General features: G+C 40.3%; 3 protein-coding genes across 4 annotated transcripts in view; 1 reads left to right on the top strand and 2 right to left on the bottom strand.

Moving 5' to 3' along the window:
- nid2a (nidogen 2a (osteonidogen)) overlaps positions 1 to 10,614 on the top strand; it is a 57,528-nt gene extending 46,914 nt beyond the window's left edge. For both annotated transcript variants that reach the window (XM_085348741.1, XM_085348740.1), the window contains 11 exons: positions 450 to 583; positions 895 to 1,000; positions 1,968 to 2,097; positions 2,202 to 2,302; positions 2,408 to 2,580; positions 3,311 to 3,440; positions 3,556 to 3,727; positions 6,562 to 6,719; positions 6,956 to 7,079; positions 7,188 to 7,300; positions 9,093 to 10,614. In XM_085348741.1, the coding sequence (XP_085204867.1) occupies positions 450 to 583; positions 895 to 1,000; positions 1,968 to 2,097; positions 2,202 to 2,302; positions 2,408 to 2,580; positions 3,311 to 3,440; positions 3,556 to 3,727; positions 6,562 to 6,719; positions 6,956 to 7,079; positions 7,188 to 7,300; positions 9,093 to 9,103 (1,352 nt within the window). In that variant the 3' untranslated portion in view covers positions 9,104 to 10,614. The remainder of the gene's footprint in view (positions 1 to 449; positions 584 to 894; positions 1,001 to 1,967; positions 2,098 to 2,201; positions 2,303 to 2,407; positions 2,581 to 3,310; positions 3,441 to 3,555; positions 3,728 to 6,561; positions 6,720 to 6,955; positions 7,080 to 7,187; positions 7,301 to 9,092) is intronic.
- Positions 10,615 to 10,984: 370 nt separating this feature from the next.
- On the bottom strand, positions 10,985 to 14,139 carry rtraf (RNA transcription, translation and transport factor). Its single transcript, XM_085347985.1, has 8 exons — positions 13,998 to 14,139; positions 13,395 to 13,519; positions 13,165 to 13,264; positions 12,364 to 12,444; positions 12,110 to 12,198; positions 11,672 to 11,740; positions 11,488 to 11,536; positions 10,985 to 11,337 (listed from the first exon to the last, which is right to left on the bottom strand). Exons 1-8 carry the CDS (start codon positions 14,056 to 14,058, stop codon positions 11,183 to 11,185), a joined length of 729 nt encoding a protein of 242 aa, XP_085204111.1. The 5' UTR covers positions 14,059 to 14,139; the 3' UTR covers positions 10,985 to 11,182.
- A 2,246-nt stretch (positions 14,140 to 16,385) lies between these two features.
- On the bottom strand, positions 16,386 to 20,203 carry sap18 (Sin3A associated protein 18). The gene is made up of 4 exons (XM_085348238.1): positions 20,060 to 20,203; positions 17,361 to 17,470; positions 16,676 to 16,798; positions 16,386 to 16,568 (listed from the first exon to the last, which is right to left on the bottom strand). The coding sequence occupies exons 1-4, from the start codon at positions 20,129 to 20,131 to the stop codon at positions 16,412 to 16,414; spliced, it is 462 nt and encodes a 153-aa protein (XP_085204364.1). The 5' UTR covers positions 20,132 to 20,203; the 3' UTR covers positions 16,386 to 16,411.
- Positions 20,204 to 23,875: the final 3,672 nt, after the last annotated feature.

Here is a 23,875-nt window from a genome sequence, read left to right as displayed (position 1 = left end):
ACGGTATAATATGGCCCAGCCCTAGTGCTTGGCAGGGCACGCTTTATGCAAAATACCAACCAACATCACCAGGCAGGCTCTCAGGTGGAATCCCCAAGGCAAGTGAAAGAGAGGCCGCCCAAGAAACACCTGACGACAGGACCTTGAGGCAGAAGCAAAAAAGATTGGCTACACCTGGACCCAACTAGAAATAATGGCCCAGGACAGAAATCTCTGGAGATCTACAGTACCTTTGGAGGCCCATACCCTGGGAGGGGTGACACGCAGTAATAATAGCGTCCACAAATATTAAAGTTTTAGTGGAGTCCTTTTCTTTCAGGAGCAGTTGTTCTCTCTGGGTGCTGTTGGTATTCCAGTGGCCCGTACTTCATTCAGATTGTTTTTATTCAGATTTATTTCCTGTTGGCACAACAAAGCATCAATTTCCTTTTTTCTTTTTTCTCATTCAGTTCAACCAGAGCATCTTAAAACTCACTGTGAGCACCACAGAGACAGCGTAAAGACCACCAGTGCTGATGGATATCCCATAACTGGAGTCTACAAACCACAGTGTGATGCAGAAGGACAGTATCTACCTCAGCAGGTGAAACTCTGACTTTTTATTTATTTATTTAGTGAATAACTACAGTTTCTTCTTTGGCTTTTATCAGTGATTTCTTTTTGTTCTTCTTAAGACCCTTTTTATTGGTGTTAGTTTAGCTCACGTGGTTGAGCAGGCAACTTTATGCTGAAAAGCTCAACACAGCAGTCTATGTTCGACTCTCACTCAGGGAGCTTTGCTGCGTGGTTTCCACCACTGTTCCTCCCTTCTTTCATGTCTGAAAACTCTTCACTGTTTATCAAATAAAGGTCAGAATTCCCCAAAATGGAATGTATTTCTCATCTTTATTTCAGTGCCATGGCTCCACTGGTTATTGTTGGTGTGTGGACAGTAGAGGAGAGGAGAGAGCAGGAACCAGGACTCCACCTGGTGCAGCACCTGTAGACTGTGACAGACCAGGTGAGACTTCTTCACCCCCAGCCCCCTCACCTCTCACAACCAGTTTTAAATCACCAAGAATGCAACAGACAAAATGCCTAAGTTGTAGCTGCAAAACAAGTACATCTTTAATATATAGTCTATGAACTGCAAACGAGGTTTATTATTTCATAATGACAACATTTCTCACTCACATTTGGTTCAGGATCTGAAGATATCTGACCCACACAGGCAATTTGTCTGATTTAGTCATACTGACAAATTTCTTTTGTTCAAATTCAATTGTAGACTTTTTTTTCTATCTGCTTTTATCTGCTCCCACATAACTCATAATAATTGCCATCCTACTGTAGTTTGCCAGTCTGCAGATGGAACTGATGGATCATCCAGTTGTTGCTCTTTTCCAAACCACCATATTTAGTGGGTAGTCTGAACATTAAATAGAAGCAAAACCAAGTGATCCAGAAGACTAAATTGCAACATGCTAACTGCCACTATAATAAACACTTCTGGAAAAGCTAACTGCATTAATATTTTGGTTTGTCTTTATCTCGCAATAGAGAACTGTTCCCTTTCAAATTGTGTCCTCCTCTCCTTCTCAGTCTACAAACAGCAAAGTCTCACATTCAAAATTGACACTGAGAGAGCGAGGCTAGCGTAAACACAAGTAGAAGCCAGAAATGCTCTGAGGTTTAGTTTTAATGCTCTCCAATAAAGCGAGTCATTAAAGGGATTTGAACGCGGTAAACATTTCTGACAAAAGTACGATGTGTGTATATGTGTGCCTCTTTAAACACGAAGCATCCCCTCACCATTAGCTTCCAACTAACACTGTAGTATAAACTCAGCAAAGTAGGGAACATCCTGAGAATACAATTGAATAAATAATGATGAACTACAGAAGAATATCATCTGACTTGTAATTTATCTTTAGCTTTATGAATGGAAGTACTGATGGGTTGTTTTGGGGTTTTTGGCTTCCCCTTAGTTGCAGTGACTCCAACAGAACGCCCTGAGAGCATGTGTGAGCGATGGAGAGCCAGTTTGATTGAGCACTATGGTGGGAAACCTGGCCCACAGCAGTATGTACCTCAGTGTGAGCCAGATGGAGAGTTCAGGTAAGCAGCAGATATGCAGTCATCAAAGGAAGTTCTCAAGGAAAAAATAATTGCATTGCTGTTTAAAAGTCTTCTGATTTTTCCGTTTGCCTGCACCATCCCAGTCCAGTCCAGTGTTACGGGGAGACCAACTACTGTTGGTGTGTGGACCAGAATGGACGCATGGTTCCCGGAACCAAATCAGATGATGCTGTCAAACCTGCATGTAAGCAATAATCGTCAAAGATATATGTCATTGTACTGTATTATATAAGTTTTGTCTTTCACTAATTGTGACTCAAACATTTTTATCCATCCAATTACATCCCAGGCATCTCGTCAGTGCCACCGCCTACGGTGCGTCCAACATCCCGTCCAGATGTCACCCCTCCCATAAACACTGGCATCACACTGCTGTACGCTCAGGGCCAGAAAATAGGAGCGCTGCCTCTCAACGGGACCAGACTAGACGAAAGCCGATCCAAAACACTATTGGCTCTACATGTAAGAAATTAATGGGTAGATCACATACTCTATAAAATTATTTTTTTAATCTTTGTTAATTTTTGTAATAAATTTGTTTGCTACTTAAAAGAAAGAAAGAAAAAAAACTGTCAGCATTATGTCTTAAGCAGAATTATGTCTTAGAATTATAAGTAAAAACTGACTTCACATCGTGTATTTCAAATTGTATGTCATTGTAAATACCCGGCACCTTGATTATAGAAAATATCTGACTAGTATAATAAATATTATGTATATAAATATAAAGTATTACATATTTGGGTAGAAAGTTTTAAATTTGTCAGATATATAAATATGGTGTTTTAGTTATTTTGTTTAGTTATTTCTAGTCCTCTCAGGGCACTTTATACTTTAGGAAAAACTACCTAAAATATTAGAGAAAGAACCCCAGGGAATAGGCAGTCCCCAATAAGCAAGCACTTGGTGACAGCGGGGAGGAAGAACTTCCTTTTATAACAGGAAGAGACCTCTTGCAGGATCAGGCTTAGGGAGAGGCAGCTATCTGTCTCGACCAATTTGGTGATGGGAAAGAGAGACCACAATAGAAGAAAAGCATATAGTTCATAGTATCTATAACTAACTTTGAGTTTTGTTGTTGGTTCACACCATGACCAAAATGTTGGAGGTGAGTTCTCATCTTTGAGGTACACTTGTGTGAACTGATGTATGTCAACACTTGTGAAGCTTGTATTTATGTGTGCGTCTCCAGGGTTCCATAGTTGTTGGTATAGCCTATGACTGCAAGGAAAACCAAGTCTATTGGACAGATTTGTCTGCGAGATCAATCAACAGAGCTTCAATGGTGTCTGGTGCTGAGCCTGAGGTTCTCATTAACACAAGTAAGCTTTCACAGTTGTGTGGTGCTTGTTCCTGTAATGATTGTTGTGGAATGCCTTAAATGATTTCAATATCTCCTCTATGATGTCTGGATCTCTGTTCTTCTCGCTTCTGCAGATCTCGTCAGTCCAGAAGGTTTGGCAGTGGATGTCAAACGCCGGCTGATGTTCTGGGTTGACTCTACTCCTGATGTGATTGAAAGAGCCAACTTGGACGGCAGTGGGAGGAGGACCCTGTTTGACACAGACTTGGTGAACCCCCGTGCAATCATAGTGGTTTCTTCCACCGGGTAAAACCATTTGTTCATCTTTCTTTGCTTTCACTAATTTCAAAATGCCAATTTCCAGATCCGTAGTGTTATTTGAAAAAAACTGTCCTTCTTGCTGTTGACGTCAATGTGATGCACTGTCTGAAGCAACCCGTCTCTTCCTCTAACTCCTGCTCTCCTTCCCTTAAGCCCACTGCCTCTCACAAAGAGCAGATTTGAACAGATGGAGTCACAGTGACGTCTTCCGCGGGGTTCTGGATTCCCCATACGAAAGCTTCAACATTAGCAATTTGGCTGTGCTTATGTTGTTTTTTTTAAGACCCTGACATAATCACATTTGGATGAGATGACTGAATGTTGAGTTGTCAGCTAATGCTGACAGAGTTCTTGATAGTCTGTGCCACATAGCAAGTTGTTAGATAATTCCAATAGTAGGGACCTAGCAAACAGCTACTAGCTACATCTGCTGTCAGCACACCTGCTAATAAAAGCAGCCAATTGTTCTTAAGATATATATTTAAAAAAAAAAAACATCCACCATATGTTCATGGATACAGATTGCTAGCCATAGCTTGGGTAAGAGATATGCGTATGCAATCTAATCTGTCGGGTTGAAACTGGCTGCAGAATTATGACAAAAAAGGTTAGGGCTTTTCGATGTCACTATCAAGAATATTTTGCTTAAATTATTTTGTCATAGTTTGAAGAATTAGAAGAATTGTAAGAAGGGATAATATGAAGTCTGCCTTGAACACAGAATACCATTGTTGAGCAGTCAAACAGAGGCATGCAGGTGATGTTCAAGAAGTACAGCGAGTTGATGGCAAACTTACATCTCAGTGTCTGCACAGCTTTCATTTTGAAAGTATTTTTCAGACTAGATAGGATAAAATGTACTGAACATTGAAATGTTTGCAGGGTTACCACTCAGTTCTCCCATACAAATAAGGATAGCCTTGGCTGAGTGTTTAGAGCAGTCTGAAGCCTCAACAACATCACAACATATGTATATGGAAAAAAATACAGAAAGGCATAAAAGCTCTACTTAGAAATGAAGAAAAGTATGTTAACATAATCTGGATTTGCAGACATGGAACAAGAAACAAACAAGAGCCCACACACTGTCTTGCAACAACCTGGAGGTGCTCTGCTGAGATAGCCTTCACTGTATCCACAGAGATTTTATGGAAGAAGAGGGCACAGATGGTTTTCAGTCTGTTACTACGAGAATGAAAATTAAACACTAGTTCTTTAACAAGCTATGACTCAATGAGGCCTGTACCTAATTCATTAGTACAGTGCAAACTCTGTTTTAAGGCTATTTGGCAGTAAGGGGGGTTGTTGAGTCTGGATTCTAAGATTTAGACTGTGACCAAAACATGACTTCATCATTATGAGACTGGCACTCATAGAAAAAAAATGGCAATGGGGATTTTTAGGTGGAGTCTGTCTTTAGTAACACATGTTTGCTAATTCTATCACAAGTGACTTTTAGTGCTGTGTGTGTCGCAGCAAACTGAGCCAAGAAGACTGTCCTGAATTTACTGATGCCATTAATCCTGGACACACACGCTCATAGGATGAAAGCAAGAGGCCTTGATTGGCCAACTCGCCAGGAATAACATCTGCTCTTCATCACAGCAACTAATCACATAATCAACAGTTATGCGCGTGCATGTTTGTGTGTGTGTGTGTGTTAGTTAATGTGGTTGTTACAAATGATTAAACACAGCAGCAATAACCCTGGTCATAAAACCTGAAACGTTTGCTTGACATTATTGATTTTACAGCTTAGTTTCTGACTTAGGGGTAAATATATGGGGTGTGTGTGTTCTGACAAAAACTCAGGTTTGAAAAGTAATTACTGTTCCATACGGGCACACTTATGCACTTATGATTAAGCATGTCCTCTGTGGTTTCTTAGGCTGTAAAGTGAACACATGCAGTTAACCCTAACCAATAACAGGCGAATAGACCGAATTGGGGAGGGTCGCTGAATATTCTCATCTCTAACCACGACACTCAGCGAAGCAGACACACCAAAATGACACGCAAAGGCTTTATAAAAGCATATACACGTGTGAATGTGTCAGACATCTGCTGCCCTGCACCTTCACCAAATTCATAAGTGTGTGTGTGTGTATAAGCTGAACGTTCATGTGGTGTGTATTACCTGTAGTTCCCAGAGGACTGCCAGCACGTAAGCAGCCCACACACAGTGCACTGTTTAAAATAGTATTTAAATCTTCATTAAACAGGAAATATGAAAACACTGATAAATATGCCTGCATGTGTGAGGCAGTGTGGTCCACGTTCTCTATGTACACAGATAAAGCATGACCAGAAACTAAAAAGATAAGCCTGACCTTGACCTCAAATCAATGCAAAATGACTGTAGTCAACAATCCAGATGGAAGGGTGTGGAAAGGGGTTCATTCTGCTCATGTCCAGCTCCATATTTTTAATGTTGGACTCTAGAGTAGTTTTGCTTGACTCCCACAAGTAGGTCCCTTTTAACTCTTTTAGTCCCTGAAAGCTCACTAGAAGAAATGCTTGAATTTCTTTTCTCAACAGAGTAGTTTCTGTCATATTCCAGGCCTGCTTAAGAAGGAAATGACTGGGTTTGCATCAGATATTAATGAGGATGGTTTCTGCATATGCAGCTACCTGTTGGAAAAACCTGGACACTATTCTAACGGTCGTCAAATCACATCTTTATTAATATATTCTGAGGTGTAAAAAAATCACCATCATGGTTTCGGGGGAGGTTATCAAATGTTGTCTTTATGGAGAAAAGAGTAAAGGAACAATCAGAGTAAGAGTAATAAGTTTTCCCCTCCTGTGTCTCCCTGCAGTACTCTGTATTGGACAGACTGGAACAGAGAGGCCCCTAAGATCGAGAGCTCATCAGTGGATGGTCAAAACCGCCAGGTGATAGTGTCTGATGGGATTGGTTTGCCAAATGCTCTAACATATGACTCTGCTACTGAACAGATCTGCTGGGCTGACGCAGGTAAACATGGCCTCTATGCTGATGCTGCATTCATGTGAATTGGTCCCTTATTTATTGTCCCAGGGTTTTAAGACATCTGTAAACAGTGTACAGCTGCCTCTCAGACTATATACTGTCATATCTTGCTTATTGAGATAGTTGAAAACTCTTCAGTTAAAAGTTAATACTCTAGAATTTACCTAACCTATATTTTCTTGATGTTGTAATGAGCCATGCTGTCTTCCTGTGTCTGTCAGGTACAAAGCGTCTAGAGTGTATATCCTCAGATGGTTCAGGTCGAAGAGTAATCCACGCCAACCTCAACTACCCATTCAGCATGGTCTACTACAGGAACCACTTCTATTACACTGACTGGCGGAGGTAGTCTTCATTCATCTCCTTCTACTCAGATCACAGTGGTGGTTACAGTTCAATAAGTTGATATGTGTATATCGCTGATATCATTCCTCTCTAACCTGTTACTCACAGGGATGGTGTAATTGCAGTGAACAAACACAGAAGTCTGTTCACTGATGAGTACTTGCCTGAGCAGCGCTCTCATTTGTATGGCATCACCGTAGCAACGACCCACTGCCTACCAGGTGAGATATATTGTGTAATCAGAGTCCGTCTTTCAAGTTTGAAGGAACATCCACCCATCCATCCATTTTCTTAACCACTTGTCCAGTTAAGAGTTATGGCAGGGGGCAGAGCTGGAGCCTATCCCAGCTGTCATTGGGTGAAACGCCGGATATACCCTGGATAGGCTGCCAGTCTGTCACAGGGCTAAACTGAAGGAAAACTAACTGTATTATGCACACACTCTAACTTAAAGGAGTTGCAGACAGTGAACTCATTAGTTTGTGTACCAACTTTGCTTTTCCTGCACTGCACTTTCCTATAATCTCACAGATCCTTTGAAAAACATGACATTTGACAGTATGAATGAAATGAAACTAGATGCCTTCAGCAACATGTTGTGTGAGATTTACATTTCTCTCAGTTCATCAGAAACATTTCTGAGTAGGGTATCTTTCTGCCATCTGTTGCTATCCTTAAGAATCGTTATCACCCATTATTGTTCTCTCTAACCAGGACATGCAGCTACTGTGCTCAGTTTTTAAAACCTTACGATGTAACTACAGCCCAGCCCATGCAGCAGTATATTAATAACTAACCTCGTATTGTGGATGGATTATCTCAGTTGTTCTCCTGACTGAAGTTTGGTCCATTTACAGGATCCTGCCATGGGATTGCATTTGTCCCTAACCATCAGGAACCCTCATGTTAACTTTTCTCAAGTGGAAAAAAGTTAGCGTTCATCCTCCAGCTTCACTGTGTTTGCTATGTTATGCTAACCATAGCTGTGTAGCTAGCCACCACGCAGCACTTCATTATATACCAGCTAGTCCAACTTCTGTGACCCTACAAACGTCACTACTGTTTAGTTTCCTGCCATCATTTATGTTGGAAGTGATAGCAGAGCTGTACGTTTTAATTTTTTCAGAAATCCATGTTACTGATAAAGGTTAATCAAACTGGTTTCTTTGGGCAGTCTTTGTTGTTGGAAGTAATCACAGCTCGTGTTTGATCATCACACAGCTGGCTAACACCTACCACTCTGCAGATATATGTGTCTGAGGGGTGACTTCACATACACCCATGAAATAGACAGGAACAAAGATTGCACAGCTGTCTGTGACCCTCTATTTGTGACCTGCGTGTGTGAGAGACCAAAGAACAAAGATTACACAGCTGTGTGCGACCCTCTACCTGTTTTTTTGCACGCATCATGTTTGATGTGTTGTCTGCAGATGGCTTCGAGTCCTTTCAAAGCCTCACGTTAAAGTACAAAGTACACAGGATAATCCCTAAAGTAGCACTTTGGCAAATGTCACCATTAAAGCTACACACATCTGCAGAGTACATAATCTCGTCACAATGCATCTGCCTTTGAAAACAGTCGGAAGGAACACTATCACTGGTGTGTGTTGCTGTAAAAGTCACATCCTTCAACAGTCAGACTAGATTATAGTCGCTAGCTTTAAAGATGACGATGTGTGGTGTAATTGTTGCCATGATGACAGGTCTAAAACACAGATCCTGAAGTTTTGGGAGGAGCTTGCGAGAGGCTTAAAAGCTCTTATTGTGCAATACATAAATATACACACATTCTTTACAGAGATAATTCTCAGTCGCTTCCAGTTACAAAGTGCACGACTGTTTGTTCTGTCATTAGAGCACTGCAGCGCCCAAGTTTTCATCCTGTCACATTTGGATTCACACAGAAAATGAAACCTTTAACCTCTCATTTTAACTTATCCTTAAAGTACTTCCACTATGGGATGATGATTCAAAGTGATGAGCTTTTATCTTTGTGTGTGTGTGTCACAGGGAGCCACTAACGACAGCCTGCACCCGCAGTGTGCTTTGGTGCTAAAGTTCTGAGGCGATTCATGGACATAAGGCAGGTCCAGGCCCTCTGGTGTCCCTCTGGAAGAAGGACACTCAGCAGGGAGCAAAGATGGCTTACGACAGCCAGATCAGCAATCAGAGCAAATTTACACCCACTTCAACCCCAGTATCTCACCTTAATGTAACCCAAAGTAAATGATTTGTAAATTTGTTTTATACCTCATTTTTAGTTTTTTTCTACTGTATTTTTGTATTGCTTGAGATTTTTGTTTTTCTGTTGAATAAAGGTGCAGAACAATGAAATCCAATGTTAAAATGCATGGTTGTAGTTTTTGGGGGTTTAATTGTACTTTAAAGCCAAAGAAGAATAATTTGAAGCTTTTCCTTTTGGGAAAACTAACATCAAGCTGTTGGTTTTTTTTTAAATATATCAACAAATAACATTGGCCATTAAGTTGAGAAGTTACAGATGCACTCATAGTGGTCTCTGGTTAACAACAAGAACAACTGCACATTAAAGGTGCAGTCTGGCTTTTTGGGGAATACTTTTTGGGAATAATACTGCACTCACATCTGTGAGCTAAATACACAGACTAAGAAAAAACTGGATATATGGACAAAAGTCCTTGCCACACATTACACTTAAAGGAGTTGCTCAACCATGGAAACCCATGCCATGAAGTTCCTAGCACACAGCTTTTTGTGCTGATGTTAATGACAGAGCAGGTTCGAAACTCAGCGGTAACTGAGTTAGCAGATTTTGGCGACTTTTGCGCACTTCGTGTCGCAGCACTTTATGTGGTTTGATAATGTGTCCAAATTGTAATAAAGCTAGTTCTGCCCATAAAATGCTAGCATTATGCTAATGTCTGTTAAAGATTTACATCAGAAAATGCTTGATTGATGTTAGACTTTAGGTACACTTTAGAAGTTGGTTGTTGGTGACTGTTATTAGGAGACATTGTCTGGCTACTGCTCCACCGAGCCCCTTTCATTCTGGACTGTCTTGTAAACCGTCTGTAAGAAATAACAGTTAAGAGAATAAGAGCTCTGAGACATACGCATAGAAAAATCTGCGTTTTCAAAAATACCCAGGTACATGGGGACATAGCCTCAGTGGGTAAAGTCACAGTGGCTACTTTCTTCTTTTATATACAGTATATGCTTAAACATAAAGCCACAGTCAGAAGAAGACTGGTTTACCATCACTGAACAAGTGGAAGCAAGGATAAAATACAGCACCTAACACTAAAGATTAAAGATGACTTGATTCTTTTATTTCAGCAAAGTAAAATGTAAGAACATCTTTTTCCCCAAATGTATCGATACCTGCCAAGGAATCATGATAGTTGTAACCCTTGTCACTGATACTGTTGTATGCTTACCAGTTTTTGTAATCCGATTACTATAATCGGAGTATGTTTCTCCAGCCTCCCCCATCCAATTAGCCCTACTATATATAGCTGCACTACTAATTGTATTTTACACAAATGACATTTTTTTTAGCAAATACTTTTTCTTCTTCTACTTTTACATTTTTTCATAAGGTGTGATATTTATAAAATAAAATGTGACTTGTTACAGGAGATGCTTTTTGAACATTTGTCTGATTCACCACAGAAGTGCAGGAGTCAAACTGTGTGCAGCTGGATTTATATATTTTCCCCTCCCACCTGAAAATAACAATTTCTGTCCATCTGCAAAGAATATTTCATCAGAAACACCAGAAACAAATATAACAGTCAGTTTGAATATTGCAGAAGAAAAGATGCAGTTTCAGAACCTTTAAACTTTGTTACTGGATAATTAATGGAAACCATTTTTTTTATTATTATTATTTATACATTATTAAGTTTTAAGAACTTATCCAGGCTGTCCACACATGAACACTTGGGTCTTTTATTTATGAGATTCCCAATTTAAACAGTCCGATCTCATGCAACAACGGAAAAAAAAAAAATCAACAAAAATTCTTTGATGTCCTTTAACCAAACAAAAGGTTTTTCCTCTCAAAAATCAAATCAGGTTCAGTCCCTCACTCCCTTTGCGGTCCGTCACCGTCCTCGCTCTCATCTGCCAACCTTGCCCAGCCGGTGGTCTGTCTTGGGGTCGGCTATGATGGCCTGAACAGCTACGATGGCCTCGTTGATCTTGGTTTGCAGCTCCCTCAGCTCCTCAATGTGCAGCAGGCGCAGGATCTGAGCCGCTTCGTTTAGAGTTGCATCTGAGGAGAAAAGACAGAAGTTTTACCAAAAGCTGACCAATACTTTAAGAGAAGCAATTCTTATGAACTGTGGGCAGACCGATCGTCATAGCATTTGCTCATCGGCTTTCAGCCTTTCTGCTGAAAAAATTCTTTAAATAAATAACTCACCTCCAGTGTCAAAACCCAAGATGTGCTTGTCTAAAGCTACTGGAACACCCTGTAGGAAAAAAGAAAATATAGCTGGTTGAGTTTTGTCAGTAACGCCGCTGAAATCATGGCTCTAGACTTGCAGCAGTCTATACACAGACATATGATTTTTGATGCATATTATGCACATGTGTCTTTAGTTTACCTCTCTATTGTTGCTGGCTTTAGCAATGGCTTCTGGAGAAAGTCTCTCTTGGATCAAAATACGAATGGCCTGGCAGTTGCAAAGAAAAACAAGAAAAACTCTTCTTAATGATTTGAGATCATTCTAATACATAAGACTTACATTAAAAAACAAAAAAAACCATTCCCTTAATATGGTTAACAGGATTACTTTCTATTGCGAGTGGCAAGTGAGAGTGCAAAATTTCTATTCTGCATTTTTTGAGTGCCAACTATTATCTCCGTGTTATCAGTCTGACCATTACCCTGCATTAAAAGAACGACTCAGGGCTGCCGGCTCACATGGAAAGCATTAAATCATTTTAAGGGCTTTTATTGTGAAGCAAACGCAAACTTCGCCTTCCTCTGTGCCCAGGTAAGCTTTGCTACAGTATTAAAGAGCCCTTTAGTGCGCTCTCACCTTAAGCATAACCAGGTAGTCGTCATGCCGCTGTATCTTGAGGATGTTGGACAAAGCTGTTACTCCTGCTTTGAAATCTGGAGAATTACCTGAAACAAACAAACAAACAAACAAACAAACAAACAAACAAACAAACAAACAAACAAACAAACAAACACACACACACACTTTAACTTTTATCCTGCAAAGATTTAAAGGAGGGAAAGAAGAAAGAATGCCAGGACAGAGGAAGCTCAAATCCAAGTTTTACTTACTGTCGAGGTTAACCAGAGGGTCCATGGCTTTATTGCTGTTACTGGAAGCTGCCAGGGGCTGACAGTTTTTGTACTTCTCCACTGTGAAGAGACACACAAAACACGTCACCGATGAACAGACTGACTTGCACTACATTAACAGGGGAGTAGAAGAGTAACAATTTGTTCTTCTTATTCTGCAGTAAAAGTAGACATATGATCTGGCACTTAGCAAAAAGTATTCCTTTTGTAATGTCTCCATCTCCTGGTCATCGGTGGCATTTCAACTAGTGACACAGGCTAACATAACCCTAACCCTAGGGAACTGACTGGCCAGTAGGTGGCAATTTTGTGCACATTATCCCTTATCCTAACCATAACCTACTAAAAGTCCGATTAGGAGTGTGGCACACAACCGTGTTGATGTGAACCCCCTCTGCAAACCTGTAAATCCAAGTTAACCCTCAGGTTTCCCCAATAAACCTCTGCTCTGTAGCACAGCTCTCTACGTACTGCATTCAATTCAGTTTTATTGATATAGCACCAAATCACAACAACAGACACCTCAAGGCACTTTATATTATAAGGCAAAGACTCTACAATAATACAGAGAGAAAACCCCGACAATCACATGACCAACTTTAAGAGAACACTTGGAAAACAGCAGGAAGGAAAAACTCCCTTACTGTAGCTACTTGCACTTTTGCACTTGATGGTGGTCCCCTCCAGTCTGGTTCTGCCAGGAGTCTTTTTTTTTTTTTTTTTTTTTTTAAGGGATTCTTGCGCTATACAAGTAAATGTGACCCAAATGAAACCCCTTACCATTGTCTCCATATTCATACCGCACAGCAAGGCCCAGTAACCAATCTACAGCCTCCTTCCTCTCATCGACTTCAAATGGACAGTTCACATCCTGTAGGTACTGCACACAGGTAAAGAAAACTCAAACACAACTCACCGTGCTCCTCATATTATATCAGAAATGCAGTGTTATGTTAGTAATACCCATTAATAACAGCAGTGATTACTTTCAGATGATCCAGCAGTCTTACCTTTTGGTAGGCTTTGGGCCACTCTGAGCTGGGGATGTTTCTCAGGTTGCCTCGGTCTTCGATTTTATAATGTCGAATCTTCTGGTCCTCCAGCCACACAATGCAGTTCCTAAACTGTGTCTCATCTGAGAAGAAATTAGACAATACCGATAACAACACATCAGCAGCTACACATGGCAAGTAAGTGAAGGAGTGAATAAATAAAACTGAGGTTCCAAGACCATATCTGCTGAATCACTCACTACAGGACGCAAACAATTTACTTTGGCACCAGGGAGTAGCCAGCGTTTGAACTTACTGGTATGACTGTGCTAAACTGGTATCTACAGCCTACCTACTAATGAAGCCCGAGTGTGTGTTTATTGCGTGTAAAATGCAAACAACCTATAGTCAAAACTAGTTAAAATTATTAAAAGTGTCGAGCATAAGCACCTTGTACATTGCTTTTTTTCATAAATATACACGTTTGTCTCATACTGAACATACATGTTCTACGTTATTAATCTGGCAGCTCTCTGTCTCCATACAGACAAGACACGTTAGCCGGCTCCACGTTCAACTCAACTGACCAACCGAACTGCTCTTTCATAAGTTTATTCTTACCTGTGCAGTCAAAGCCGTCGGGGTTGTGATAATCCAGAGCGCCCAGTTTTCTCCGAAACATTTCACCCCGTGTTTAATACGGAAACCAAATAGTTTCTTTAGCTAACAGTCGCTTGGATTTTCTGCTAGCCTTCAGTATGTAGCTTCGCGCATGCGCTGACGGAGAGCGTACAACTTCCTCTTATAGGTATCAAAATAAAACTTTTCCCACACTGACTACCGCCGTTAGACATTAACAAGAGTAAAATTGCAGGTGCAAGTGTTGCATTTTGAGGAGAAATTTATTTTGAGCGAAGAAAAGCTAAATTTGAGTGAACAAAATTCATTGCTGTGTGCAAAAAAATGTATTTCAGTGTTTACTATTATCCACACACACACACACAGCCCCCTCTCACTCAGTTTTTGCATTTGCGCTGGCTTGCAATGTGTTGCTTGTGCTCTCAACATTTCTGCCCGTGCACATTCAACTCTTTCTGTACACCATTATAGTTGTGCCACAAAACCAGCCAATCACAGACTTGGATGCAAAAAAATCTGATTGGCTGTTTTGGTCTATAAGGCTGAACTGACAAAAAAATCTGCCGACTACACCACCAGGTATTATAGGAAAAACCATAAAGCCTTTGAATTAAAACAAACGCTGTTGTGAAAGTGATGTACACTGTCTTGTTGGTATATATGTATGATTTGTATCACCTTCATGTTTCCCTCTCACCACATATCCAAACCGATATCATGACCAGCAGTTTTTACAGCTGTGGCTCCAGCAAACATCAGCTGATACTAGAAAGTAATATTAAATAAATTCTAACAACAGCTTATAAAGCTTGCTGCTGTTGTTTAAAAAAAAAATCAATAAGGCTCTGACTTGTATTATGAGTCTGTGGTCTGGGAGAGAGTCCTGTAACTCTCTGTCTGCAAAATACAGTAAATAATGACCACTGTTGGGCAATTAATTATATAGTTACTTCTTCAAAAAAGTAACTGAGCTATGCAAACAACAAAGTTTTTGCAGCTGTTTACCTAAAAATGCAGCCAAGGCATTTTTTTAAATAAGCATTTCAAACTATTTACAGAACAATCAGGTGTTCTGCATCAAATTTGATGCCACAGAAATTATTTGTGCCACTCCAAAAAATAATTTCTGTCCACTATGAGATAAAGGAGAACAACAGCCTGATACCTGCAGGCCTGACAGCAGGAGATGTATCACTGCCGTAACATTAAGTAGTCGCCTCATTGTTCTGACACACACAACAAAACTATTGACTACACTACACACTAACTACACAAAACTTGCGCTAAACGTCGCAAATCTCTCACATCTCAAAACACCGCCGTCACTCCTAAAACTTCCCCCTTCCTAAACAACTAAATGCCATATCATTTTTTGATTGGTCGACATGGTACTTTTTTCGTTTTTGGTTTTGCTCACAGGCAGAGAGTGCTTTCGAGCGTTTCTTCCCGCAGTAAATATAAACAACGATAGTATTCAGGAAGAAAACCAAACATTGCATATATTTTTATCATAACTCTGGTTTTACGTGGCCTATCAACACAATTTAAAAACTGGTATAAAGTCCACACTTTTTCCGTCAATTGTTCCGTCTGTCCTGCTCACATCTCCAATGGTTGTGTCGGCACATAAGGACGCTGTTATAACCTGTCAACGACGTTGATTAGCTGCGTATATACGAATGTGAATCGCATTATTGGCTGGACTATGGGATAAGGTAGCATCGTTCTAATCCCATACGGGAGCAGACAGTCACTTACTAACACTGCAAAACAGAATTGTTAAAGTTTTAATTTCAATTTCAATTCAGGTTAGATTTTTTTTCTGTGCCAGCAGTGCGCAATTGTGCACGCGCGCAGTTTAGAGGGAACATTGATGGCAACCATGTTTTTCTCATTGATCTTTAACTATAGATTTGCATTCAAAAGAAAAGAACATTTTGATCAAGCTGTTCTTGCCTTACATGTAGCTTGGACTCATTTGACATTGGTGATTTGTGGGTACTGTGAATATTGAATATTAACTTTTTTTTTTCACTTAATTTGTAATATTTATTCATGTTTTTAATTAAAATGCAATTCAGTTAATTTTAATATTATAGCTTACAAATACAAAGGTAGCGAAATAATGTGCACTCAGTAAATGGCTACATTTCCAATCCTGGAAATTAATACAGCATTCAAGGAAGAGGCGAGCTCCCTGCTTCACTTCTGTTTCTTTGCTAGTTTAACAAGTTCAATAATCACCTCACAGTGACACAGAAAAAACTATTCAGACTTTGGAAAAAAAGGGACAATTTTATTACAGATCACATTCTAAAAAAAACTGAGTCAAAATCATCCCAAGATGATGAAAATAAGACAAAATACAGAAGGTGTAGGTTTGTGCATGTGTATTTTCAGAATGGCCTCATGCGTGTGCCAAGGGGCGGTGCTCTGTTGGGTGGTGTGATGGCTATATCCAGATAGTCTCCAATCTGGAAGCGCTGAGACTGCAGTGTCATTGAGTCATCTGCACCTTTTCTGCCAGACACAGTACTGCCAATCTCTTTCAACCTGAAGGAGGTGGGAGAAGAGAGGTTATTAAAGATGCAATATACATAGATCACCACATTCTTTAGCTGCGTGAATCCAAAGAGCGCAGTCTTTGGTGTGATACTCACTTGTACATCTTCCCTCTGGGATCAGGGTAGACAATGGCAAAGCTAAAGTAGGTGCCCTTTTTCCTGGCCTCTGGATATACCTCCTTCACCAAGCTGGTCAACTCTTTTAGTGTAGCATCCATCCTGAAACACATAAACACAATCAGAGACCAGCTCCAGTGTCCTTATTCAAAAAGAAAACAAACCGAAAAACGACACCCTTAGCTCCTTAACTTTTTCACAATATTGTTTTTGTCTGTGGGAAAAATCCACCGTATATGAAAAGAGAGCCAGAGACAGGTGGGATATGACACAGAGAAAACAAACTGGACGACTCATGCGAACTATAGCTCTAACTTAAAAAATTAAAGGGCCTGCAAATGTTTTTATTTAGTCCTCTTTAAACTATTTAGCCGATGTGCTCCCAATTATGTTAACCATGACTGCCAAATCAATCAACGTCCTCTGTCACCACAGCAACAATGCTATCACTGATCAGCGATGCTACAGGGAGATGGCCAGGAGCACTGATTTGAGAAAATTATCCAACCCCGAGAGCATTATAACACTATGTTTCTGTTGTTTTACAAACTCAGCTTAAAACACTGGCAAATCCTTGACTCCGGCCAAAACACCCACACTCACAAAAAAACCAACCAACCACCCAAACAAAAAACAAAAACCAGTGACACATCTGTGATCTTACCAAGTGTATATCTGCAGTTCGCTGGAAGGAACATTTCCTCGAGCAAATTCATCGACTCTGTGGTGTCTCCCACTGTTGGTGGTGAAGACTCGCAGCAGAAGGGGGCAGGTCTGCAGCAAAGAAACATAATAATAATATTACTGAACAAATTCAGTTTACAATGGAAGAAACACAATGAAAACATTTGATTCATAAGAGATATAAAAAAATATTGATTTCAAATAATTCAGGTGTGTATTCTCTGTTATTTTTTAAATGACTACTAAGAAACCCTGCACAAAATAACAGAACCTGATACTAGAGCAGGGCGATATGACCAAAAATATTTATCACGATATATATTTGAAAATTTGCGATAACGATATAACTGACGATATAATTGACATTAGACAAAATACTTTATGACTCCACAACTTCATTAGTGCACCCTCCCCCAAAAAAAACATCAATATATTTTCACTTAAACAAGCAGCTGTTTTTATGTGCATTAAAAGTTATATAAAAATGTAACAGTGCAAATTCCTTGCTGACAGTTTAACCAAAAGGCATTTCCAGTGGAAATTGGCCGACAGATCCTCAGCATAACCATGTATAATATCTACAAAACTTAAAAAGAGGTTATACACACACAATACGGTAATATTATGTTGAAGCACAGTACGTATCACTCCTCGAGGCGCCTGCCTACGATAACCGTAATGCTCCGACAATCCATCAAGCGGTGCGGGTTCGTAGCTTAGCAAAGTCGTACTAAAACATTTGACAGATTTTCGAGCGCCGTGTACCACAGAAAATCGTTTCGAGGTCAGTAAACACAACCAGAATTCATACATAAGGCACACGGGATTATAAGGGGCACGGTCGATTTTTCAGAAAATCAAAGGACTGATTTTAAGTGTGCCGCAAAAACACGGTTCATCCGTTTCATTCAACGATCCGCTTTCGCCCTACTCATTCTTATTTTTTACTTTGTCAGAGCACTAAACACTCCAGAGACTGCAGCTGAAAGAACAAGGTACAAATTGTTTTACAGTTGTAATGCACTAGCATGGCCAAGGCAGCTCCTTTCATGTGAGCATAATGTAGTCTGACTGGAAAAATCTGGGTTTACTTTCCAGTTGACAGAAAGACTGTATAAACTCTCACTACCAATGTCACAGTAAGTGAAGCCAGTTAATGGAAATGTGGTCAAAATTATTTTACGGCAAGATTAAATTAAGTGAAAGTTTTGTTTGCTTTGACTTCCATCTCATTATTCTGCATTGAAAGATGTAAGATCTACTTCCCAATCTCAATCAAGAAAGCAAGCAAAGGGAATCTATGGTGATCGCCTCGATCACCATAGATTCCCTTTGCTTGCCTCACAGGCTTATTTACAATTCAATCACAGTAGTAAGATCAATGCGTTTTCATTTTGTCTGGTGCAAACAAACTGTTCTAAAGATATGTAAGAGACGCATTAGAGTAGGGCTGGGCCATATCATACCGTTCACGGTAATACGGGTATAATGTTGGGCAACGATAAGAAAATGAAATATGGTGATAGAATTTGGGTCGTACGCAGGAGCCTCGCGGAGTAATATGTACTGTGCTTCAACATAATATTACCATATTGTGTGTGTATAAGCTCTTTTTAAGTTATGTAGATATTACACATGGTTATGCTGAGGATCTGTCGGCCAATTTCCACTGGAAATACCTTTTGGTTAAACTGCCAGCAAGGAATTTGCACTGTTACATTTTTATATAACTTTTAATGCACATTAATAAAAAATAAAAATAAAACAAACCCAGCTGCTTATTTAAGTGAAAATACATTGATTTTTTTTGTTTTGCACTAATAAAGTTGTAAAGTATTTTGTCTCGTGTCAATTATATCATCAGTTATATTGTTATCGCAAATTTTCAAATGTATATCGCGATAAATACTTTTGGTCATATCGCCCTGCTCTACATTAGAGCCTTCACATTTTACTGACCGATTTATTTTACGCACTTCACAATGTTTCCCTTATTGCTAATTTCTGAACTTTTGCGTACAAATCTAACTTTAAACTGCAGCGCTATTTTATTTGTTTACTCAAAATGCCACAAAAGTAAACTCATAGTAAGACATCACTGAAGTTCTTTAACGCTAAATCTAACAGGACAACTGAGCTAAATTAAGTGATAAATGCTTTTTCTTGCAATTGCCTACAGGCACATTTCAAAACGCCAGGATTTCGATAAAGACCTTAAAGGTATTCTAGCTTTAAAAAAGGAAAGAAATGCCTCGTGCTTTTGCCAGCTGTGAATTACGATTCAATAACAGCTTTGCTTTTTTAATTTAATTTAATTTTTTTTCTTACTATTTTACGACGTAAACACTAAGCAAACAGTTACTAATCAGCTGCAAAATTATATTAGGTTATATGCAACGAAAAAAACTGCATAAATCATATGCAACAGTGCCGCTGGATGCTATCGAACTGATTATTAGCTAACTAGCACACTTTGTATCCAAACTGGCGACTCTCTGAGCATTAACGCTGCATATCCTGAAAACAAAGCGCAAATGCAGCTTTATCTATTCTTACCCCTAAAACTGCGACAGTTCTGAGCAAACATCAGGCAGTCTGCATCAAACTGACCAGTTAGCTTTCAGGGCTAACTCAGAGCTAATAACAAAAACAGCACGCGAATCAAAATCCGCTGGTTACCTTTTCCCTGTCAATTGGCTTCTCTGGTTCTTTCTTTATTTCCTCCTGTGTGATCCTCGATTCAAGTGCCATTGCTACTTTTTAAATAATTTACTGCTTCAGTTAGGTGACTTGTGCCTCCGTGTTGGATATTTCAGCCAGGCTGCAGCCAAAAATGAGGCGGATAGCATGTAGTTTCCGTTTCCCGTGTGCTTTCGTCCACCGCAGAATAAGTTACTGCCACCTTCTGGTCAGGGACGGCTCCAGATTTTCTTTCACAGGGGCGGCTGTATGGAGGGCCATTAAAAATATTGGGGTGGCACACCAAAAAGAGAATTAGCGGTTTTATTATGTTGTTGTCAAATATAAGTTATATAAGAGAGAAAGAAAAGAATTATATGCCTTGTTAATTTCCTGCTATTAAAGTTAATATCACTGAAAATAGGTACATATGAAAGCAAATAAGATTTTGAAATCTGAATTCGCTCTCTCAGTATGGAGTGGGGGTGGCCAGTGCACCCCTGTCTGAAACACCTGTAGTAGCCTTTCAGATGATGTTACTGAAGGGGGGTAAATGCTCATCCTGCAGCACTTGTACAGACTTCCACAGAGTGGCTGATCTGAGATCAGGCAGCCAAGTCCACCTACAGATGTGAAACCTGCTATTCAGTCACATGCTGCTCTCCCCCTCACTCATTACATGGTGTGAGGGTGAGCGTGTGTAGATTTCTGGGTAACATATATGTGAGCGTTGTACAGTGCGTCTTTGTACAGTATGTATGTGTGTGTGTTTGTGCAGTGTGTGTATCCTAACAGTGCCTCTCTCTGTTCTCCTGCAGTTGTGGCTGATCAGGAGCTACTCTAACAATCAGCTCTATTTTACCTCTCTCTTTTTCTTTCCACCCATTCACTGTGTGTGTGTGCGTGTCTTTGAGCCCCCCCACCATCACCACTGCATCACCACCTCCTCTCATCAGAATGGGCAGCCAATCTGCCAGCTTTCACCCCTCTGTTTTCACCCTGTGCTGACTGAGAGATCAAACAGTGGCTCTTTGAGTCGGGCCCTGACACTGATACTCATTCATTGATATGCATCAAGAATAAGTGGCGCTGTTATTCCCCTAATGACTCCATTACAATCACTAACGCCCTCTCTGTCTCAGCTCGTGTCTCCTCATCATGCTGGGTCATGTTACGTGTAGTTATGCACATGAGATTCCAGCCAGGACGTCTGCAATTCTGCACGGGGACGCTTCTGCTTCATTCGTCAACTTTTAACAAGCTGGCAGCTTTTTGTTTGCAAAATATTTGTTTCACAGTTTATATCCGCACCACTCAAACTGCAGCACAGAATGCAGAACTAGTTAGAGCTTCCTCAATAGTCTTCATTTCTGAGCATCCTTATTGTAAACTGAGGAAGTTGTGCTTTATCCTCCCACACGTTGACAAACAGTGGGAAAGGCTCATCGGTCACAGCCATCAGCAACACACAGAGCTGCTCTGTCCTGCAGGGTGACTGTTGCCAAGTCCTGGTTTGGACCTGAAAAATCATCTGACTCTACCTGTTTCAGCTTACAGCCACAAACAGATCGCGCGCACACATTAAACCCCAGCGCAGCTTTGCTTCTTTCTGCTCTCTGACTTCCACACTGCAGAGGAGGTGCAGTGGATGGTCATCCAAACCAAGTTTATTTAGTTGGGAAAATCCAGTATGTCAAAGAAAAGGCAACATGACTAGTCCCACTCATCTTGCACATGAAACTGAGCTCTTCTCTAAAGAGCACTAACCAGCCTGTGAAACATTAAAAAGTGGAAAATTTCTATGAAACTTTACTGGAAGCAAACCTTTCTTGCATTCCCTTTGTTCTTTTACTTCCTGCCAAGGTTATCTTTTTTTCCCTCTTTAGCAATTGCCTGCTCTGTGTTAGGGTACCTGGGTCGTTGACCCAGTGGTTTCAGTTTTGTACCTTTTATTTGTGTTCTCATCTTAGTTTATTATTGTGAAGGTCTTGGTTTCTGTTTTGCATTTCTATTTTCCCAAGTTCTTCTTGGTGTGTGATTATGTAGTTCTTAAGTTTTGGTTTCCATACTCCCTCTATTCTGTGTCCAGTCAGTCCATGTCTCTGTTCCCTCTGTTGCAGTGCCTGCTTGTGAGTCTGTGTCTGTAAGTTCAGTCTGTAGTTCCTGTTTTACTTTGAAAGTCTGTCTCATGTTATCTGGTTTTGCTTCCTTTGTCTTGTCAGCCCAGATTTGCCTCAGCTGTGTTTCCCTACTGTCTCTCATTCCCTGATGCTTAAAAATCTTTGTCTTTGTCATGTACAGGGTGGGCCATTTATATGGATACACCGTAATAACATGGGAATGGTTGGTGATATCAAAGTCCTGTTTGTGGCACATTAGCATATGTGAGGGGGTAAACTCCTCAAGATGGGTGGTGACCATGGTGGCCATTTAGAAGTCGGCCATCTTGGATAGAACTTTTGTTTTTTCAATAGGAAGAGGGCCATGTGACACATCAAACTTATTGGGTAATGTCACAAGAAAAACAATAGTGTGCTTGGTTTCAATGTAACTTTATTCTTTCATGAGTTATTTACAAGTTTCTGACCACTTATAAAACGTGTTAAATGTGCTGCCCATTGTGTTGGATTGTCAATGCAACCCTCTTCTCCCACTCTTCACACACTGATAGCAACACCGCAGGAGAAATGCCAGCACAGGCATCCAGTATCCGTAGTTTCAGGTGCTGCACATCTCGTATCTTCACACCATAGACAATTGCCTTCAGATAAAAGTCTAAGGGGATCAGATCGGGAGACCTTGGGGGCCGTTCAACTGGCCCACGACGACCAATCCACTTTCCAGGAAACTGTTCATCTAGGAATGCTCGGACCTGGCACCCATAATGTGGTGGTGCACCATCTTGCTGGAAAAACTCAGGGAACGTGCCAGCTTCAGTGCATAAAGAGGGAAACACATCATCATGTAGCAATTTCAAATATCCAGTGGCCTTGAGGTTTCCACTGATGAAGAATGGACTATCGTTGTACCCCATATACCACACCAAACCATCACTTTTGTTGTTCCAACAGTCTTGGAGGGATCCATCCAATGTGGGTCAGTGTCAGACCAATAGCGGTGGTTTTGTTTGTTAACTTCACCATTCACAATAAAGTTTGCCTCATCACTGAACAAAATCTTCAGCATGAACTGAGGGTCTTGCTGAATGAAGCTAGGACAGCCACTGATGTTTCTTCATTAGTGACAGTTTTCTTGCGTCCATATTTTGGCAAATCCAACACTGAACCAGTTTCACGAAAGCATGGGAGATGGGTGGTCTCGTAGGGTGTCTTGCAGTCTACTGCAATGACCCGGTTACTGCGTTCACCAGATATCAACACAATTTAGATCCGCTCCACACGTGTTAACCTCTTCGACATGTCAATGGCTGTGAACAAAGAGAAACTTGTAAATAACTCATGAAAGAATAAAGTTACGTTGAAACCAAGCACACCATTGTTTTTCTTGTGACATTACCCATAAGTTTGATGTGTCCCATGGCCCTCTTCCTATTGAAAAAAACAAAAGTTGTATCCAAGATGGCCGACTTCTAAATGGCCACCATGGTCACCACCCATCTTGAGGAGTTTGCCCCCCTCACATATACTAATGTGCCACAAACAGGACTTTAATATCACCAACCATTCCCATGTTATTACGGTGTATCCATATAAATGACCCACCCTGTAAATTACAATAACAGGCTATGATCAGTTAAATATGTAACAATATGAATATCCTTGCACAATGTTCCTAAATAAGGTTTTTGTTGAAAAC

Source organism: Diplotaxodon limnothrissa, linkage group LG23, assembly GCF_057381915.1.
Source record: "Diplotaxodon limnothrissa isolate DT_005_m linkage group LG23, D_limnothrissa_male_GT1.1, whole genome shotgun sequence".
NCBI classification, from domain to species: domain Eukaryota; kingdom Metazoa; phylum Chordata; class Actinopteri; order Cichliformes; family Cichlidae; genus Diplotaxodon; species Diplotaxodon limnothrissa.
The sequence above is the reverse complement of the archived record's forward strand: the minus strand, read 5'-3'. Positions and strand labels throughout refer to the sequence as shown.

Excerpts from the sequence above, each read along its gene's own strand:
- rtraf (XM_085347985.1), bottom strand. The coding sequence starts at position 14,058 with ATGTTTCGGAGAAAACTGGGCGCTCTGGATTATCACAACCCCGACGGC. Across the intron at positions 12,445-13,164 it reads GTATGAATATGGAGACAATG|TGGAGAAGTACAAAAACTGT; the intron begins GTAAGGGGTTTC and ends GTCTCTTCACAG. Across the intron at positions 12,199-12,363 it reads CCCTCTGGTTAACCTCGACA|GTAATTCTCCAGATTTCAAA; the intron begins GTAAGTAAAACT and ends TGTTTGTTTCAG.
- sap18 (XM_085348238.1), bottom strand. The coding sequence starts at position 20,131 with ATGGCACTTGAATCGAGGATCACACAGGAGGAAATAAAGAAAGAACCA. Across the intron at positions 16,799-17,360 it reads GAACTGCAGATATACACTTG|GATGGATGCTACACTAAAAG; the intron begins GTAAGATCACAG and ends TATGTGTTTCAG. Across the intron at positions 16,569-16,675 it reads CCCAGAGGGAAGATGTACAA|GTTGAAAGAGATTGGCAGTA; the intron begins GTGAGTATCACA and ends CACCTCCTTCAG.